Source organism: Phaseolus vulgaris, chromosome 10 (genome assembly GCF_051622355.1).
Source record: "Phaseolus vulgaris cultivar YP4 chromosome 10, ASM5162235v1, whole genome shotgun sequence".
In the NCBI taxonomy this organism is placed as follows: Eukaryota; Viridiplantae; Streptophyta; class Magnoliopsida; order Fabales; family Fabaceae; genus Phaseolus; species Phaseolus vulgaris.
In genome coordinates, this window is record NC_143507.1 from 42,834,658 (window position 1) to 42,840,052 (window position 5,395).

The 5,395-nt window shown below is 34.1% G+C and overlaps 1 protein-coding gene across 1 annotated transcript; it reads right to left on the minus strand.

Annotated features, from left to right (window-relative positions):
• Nucleotides 1–1,053: 1,053 nt before the first annotated feature.
• Nucleotides 1,054–2,977, minus strand: LOC137819087 (protein BIG GRAIN 1-like A). Its single transcript, XM_068622826.2, has one exon. The coding sequence runs from the start codon at nt 2,437–2,439 to the stop codon at nt 1,150–1,152; it is 1,290 nt and encodes a 429-aa protein (XP_068478927.2). The 5' UTR covers nt 2,440–2,977; the 3' UTR covers nt 1,054–1,149.
• Nucleotides 2,978–5,395: the final 2,418 nt, after the last annotated feature.

The window sequence follows — 5,395 nt, forward strand, 5'->3', positions numbered from 1 at the left end:
CTGAACATTCCTGTTTTTTTTTTTACCCTTATTTAAGATGGTGTGAGAATCCCCATAAAGTTGTTTTTTTTTTTCTTTTTTTCCCACCTCATGGTATGTATTTTATGTAGTCTTTTTGACATAGGAGGCATAGAATGTTTATGGTGAACTTGGAACATTAAAGGGGGAAAAGATTAAGTTTGGCTTGAGATCTATTTCATTGAAGGGGATGAGACAAAAAAATACATAGAAAAAGTAGAAGTGAAACATGTATGAAACAAAAGAGGAACATAGAGAAAGGAGTTTGAGATATTGGAGTGATTTGGGGTTGAAGGTAAGAGATGATTAACAATATTCAGCTGTTTGCATTAGCCTTTCAAATAATTCAGAGACAAGCTCTTGGCTTAGAAGCCAACCAATTTGACATGAAGGTTTTAGAGAATCCAAGAAGAGATTTTTTGTCCACATCTTTGGAGACCATGCCTTATACCTCTACCCTTTTTTCCATTAAACCCATCATTTGACCTCTTTTTTGCTGCCTCTAAATTTAACAATGCCTCCATTGAAATTTTCCACCCAGTCATTTTACCCCCCAAAAAACTGATCTTTTCATAATTTAGGGTTGAGATGATTAAGTAAAATAAATTTCGAAACTTTAAAAGGGAAAAAAAAGATCTGATATCCCCATTAGATTAACATAGGCACTTTTTGACTATTGCTCCCACGCATATGAGATGCATGAAGATAGTGTTAATTTCAAGCAAAAGGGGCCCCCACACATTAGAGAGAAAGCAAAAGCCCTCTTTTCTCTTGCCATGAATAAGTGTAGAAATTCTGCCTTTGCTTTCAACTTCATCTTCATATTCTTCCCCTTCTTTAACTGCTTTTTCACCCCTTTTTCCCCATTTCTCGTGCAAACATCCTCATCAAATGTTACTCTCTCTTCTTCACTGATCTTGCATGAGGTAAACATTTTAACCAAACCATGAACAAATCACAAAACCATGAACAATGCTAAAATAACCAAGAAAAAACATCATCAAGAGAGACCAGAGAATTAGATTGAAGAAGCAATAAGCCAAAATAAAAGGAGAAATCTTATTATCTGATGTAAACCCCCACACCATTTAATTCTAATTAAAAAGTAACCCCACTTTTTTCCCCTCAAAATTACAGAATGAAGCCATTGGCAATGGCTCTATTGGTATTGAAATGGGTAGTTTCATACACAGGTAACTCTTCCCTGTACCTCTCAATCCCAATTGCTGATAGATTATCCAACTCAAAGAGATCAGAACTTGAACAACTTGCTACATCATCATCATCTTCTTCTTCTTCTTCATCTTCGTAATGCATAACAGCATCAAACTCCACTTCACTCTTTTTCTGATAGTTCTTCAGTAAGTCTCTTGCTAACTCCTCCACCCTGCGACTCTCCTGCATGACATGCAGCCTCAGTTCCTCACTCCTGTTCTTTCCATTGGAACCCACCAACCCTTCTTCACCCTCATAAACATTCTTGTGCCCACAAGGCCTGCAATCTTCATCTACTATCACACTCACAGGGCAAAACCTCACAGACCTTTTGGCGCCTGATCTTGAAGAAGGGGTTTTGCTCAAACAAGACCTTGAAAAAGAAGATGCTGATGAACATGTGGAACCGGGCTGTTGTGCCGCTGATTTAGTATCGTCAGAACGATTTGTTGCAACCGGAAACAGAACAGGACGACAAGTAGATGTCGTTGTTGTGGTTGCTGTTGAAACCTTTGCTTTTTTGGCATTTCCACTTGAAGTGAAGAGAGAGTTGAGAAAGCTAGCGAGTCTTGCACCTGGTGAAATTGGTTGCTTTGCTTTCTTCAACTCTCCATAAAGGATTTTCAAGGCTTTGGACTTGGTTTTGCCAAAACCATTCTCATGCTTTGGCTTTTGGGCTTGAGAAGAGTGGCTCCTGAAGTTGTGATCGTGAAGTGCGGCATCAAAGTTGGTTTTGGTTTTATCAGAAACACTGACTTTAATTGGCTTTGGCCTTTGCACTCCATAGAAGGACTCTGACTCTGAAGAAGAGAACCCCCCAATAGAGCTTGACTCAGAGGAAGAGGTTGAGCTTGAATACATAGAGAGAGTGTTTGAAATCGAATTGCTTCGCGTTCTTCTTTCAAATTCCGTCAAAGAGTTTCTCCCCATTAGAACTTTCTCGCAGGTTCTCTTCTCCATCCAACTCTCCACCTTCCTGGCCCTGCGAGAGTTGTGCTTCTCAGCTTCAGTTTTGTCCTCTCTGAAACAATTGCTCTGCTTCTGCTTCCTCATGGTTTCCCTGTAGAAGATAAGCTGCTCGTCTTCCTTCTCCTCCGTTTGATCCTCGTCGATCGAACGGTAGATAACGTCAAGTAGAGTGGAAGAGAAAGAAGGGTTTTCTCTGTGGTGCTGTTTTCTTGATGGTTTATTGTCCCACTTGTCCATTCTGTTTTTTATAGAGAACAGCGGAGAAAACAGAGAGGGGTGGAACAGGGGATTTTTGGAGGGTATCAATTACTTGGGCTTTGTTGTCTGGTTCAAATAGTGGCACTGTGAAAAGCTCTAGTAGAGGAAAATAATGAGGAGAAAGAAATGATTGTGAGAAAGGACAAGGCCATGGCTGTATTTCCAAAAAAAAGAGTGTGAGAGTGGTGTGTTTGTAAATCAGTGTGGAAGGACATAAGAGGAAAGAGGAAGAAAGAGAGGAGACATGAGTATTGATGAGTGCTTGATGGTTTAGAGAGAGACAGTAATGAAAGCCAAATTCCACGCCTCAGAGGAGAACAGAGAAGAAAGGATAATTGAGAAAGAAAGAAAGAGAGAGAGAGTTTTGGAGAATGGTTTCTTTTGGATGGTCTTATAAGGGTTGGGGGAGTAGTATAACTGGCCAGCCTGTCAATAATGATGTGGAATTTCACTCATTTTAAATCCAATGTTTTCATTATTCAATTCACCTCTTCCTTCTTTCTCTCCTTAGTTTTCATTTTCCTTCATCCCATGAATTGACATTAGATCCTTACTTTTTCTTTATATAACAAAAGAAAAGAAAATGCATAGTTTTGTAGGACCATGCAGAGCACATATTCACCCTGCAAAGAAGATTCCACTCTTCCTTCACAAACTCATCACTATGCAGTTTCAGTTTCTGCTTTGAATGAAGAAAGAACTGTGATTTAGTGGAGGTTAACTTGGTGTGAAATGTTGATTATTAGCATCTTCAAAAGGGTGTTGTTTTTGCATTGATTAGAGGTATGAACATGTGTAGAGCACTTCCAACACAAGGTATTATACTGTATGATGAGGCATTGCTGTTTGCACAGTCAACTAATGCGGCTACTGAACTAAACTTTGGGCTTTGAGTGTTCATTTGTTTTTATGGATTCTATTAATGCCCGTGACTTCTCTTCCATTAAAGCTCTTCTCCTTTTGCCTATTTTAATGAACTGCATTGTGGTTTAGGTTTAGCTTCAGAAGCAACATCTTCAGTGAAATACATAGCTTTAACCCTCTAGTTTTTTAATAGAGGAGGTTGAAGGAAGGAACATTGTGGACTTTCTTTGATTCTCCTTTCATTTTCTTAAATGACTTTATTTATGTTACTTAACAATTCATTTCTTATCTAAATTTTATTAGCTTTTATTTAAAATAAATATTTTCAAAGCAAAATAGGAAATAATTGAGAAACCTTTTTTATTTGAGGAAATGTTGTATTCATGGACATACTTCAGAAAACAAATTAAATATTAAATAAAATTTAATTTTAAAAATAAGAAATAATTAATTATTATTTTACTAAATTGAATATTATTTTAAGCAGACATATAAAATAATTTATATTATTAATAAATAATTTTTAAATTAATTTTTAATTAGTTACCAAATACTTTATTTTGATATTTAAAACTTTAATAACTATTAGATAATAATTTAAAAAACTATTAATTAATAATAAAAATCATTTTAAATATTAATATCATTTTAATTTTTAACATAATATTTAATTTAATTAATATAATAATTAATTATTTTTTATTTTAAAATTAATTTTTATTTAACAAATTTGAGGTAAACAGTTTTAACAGTTTCATACAATTGTTTTCTAAAACAGTACATAAATAAAGGTTTAAATTTTTTCTTTTAACCAAAGAAACATAAAGTTTTTTACATTTTTTTTCCAACTATCATTTTATTCAATAAAATATATTTAAAAAATTACAGAAATTATTTCAATTTAAAGATCCACACTTTGGAAAAAGAGAAAAAAAATGCTAATTTTACAGAATTAGAAAATATATTAAAAAAATCACATTGTCATATATTTGTTTTCATGAGGGGGAAATTCCAACTGAGATGGAGTGGCTAGAATGAATGAATTAATTACATGGAAGATAATTTGGTAAGATGCATTTTGTAGGCATTGATGAATAGCATAAGGGCTATGCCTGAATTATAAAAGCAAGATGAGTAGCAATCTATGGCTGCTCCTGTCATTTATAGAAGCTGAGTTGATTGACAAAGCAAAAGAAATATAAACACACAAAACATGGTCGTTTAGTCCTTTCAGTTGTCAAACTTTCTTCACCTACGTGTCTATACCTTAGAGAGGGGTTGTGTTCTTGTTTTGTAGGGGTGCAACAACAATAAAAGAGAGAGACTTAGTGGGAACATTGTGTGCTTATTTCCACAATCATTGCTCTCGTGCCTCCTAAACTTTATCAACATATAACTATTTTCAAACCAATCCCCAAGAGATTTTATTTATTGTTAATTAAGATTAGGAAAGGATGAGGCAAGAGAAAGAGATCAAAAGTGGAATTAATTAAGTTGATAAGGTTCAAAAAGTCACCAAAACAAATAAAACATCATGTGTGTTTAGATGTTTGATTAATTCATTTAATTCTGTTTTTTTATCCAGAAAAGAAAAGATATAATAAATTTGATTAATTTAGAGGTAAGAAAAATATAATAAATATGACTCACTTTAGAAGTTGTGCAACCTTCTTATATAGTAAAAGAGACATACATCTTAAGAAAATCTCGACTGTCTATCATGTCACAACTAGCTAAAAAACGACTTAAAATTCAAAGATCAATTCCGCCACCCTGATTTAATTCTATTAAGAAATTGATTTTAAGACTAACTCAACTTGACTTATAAGGTGAGGTTTGCACTCACTTATACTTATCATTAGTCGACTTATAAGGTGAGACGGTCAACTCGTGCGTGTGACTATATATTTATGGGTGGTCTAATAGCGGTGACTTCTCACTAGGATAAATTCTAAATGACTTTGATACTATATTAAGAAGTGAATTTTAGGACTAACTCAACTTTATAAAACTGATTTATAAGATTAGGTCTACTTTTACTATAAAATATCCTTATCACATATTAATGTAG

Bases quoted from the DNA above. Each gene is read 5' to 3' on its own strand.
- LOC137819087 (XM_068622826.2), bottom strand. From the start codon at position 2,439: ATGGACAAGTGGGACAATAAACCATCAAGAAAACAGCACCACAGAGAA.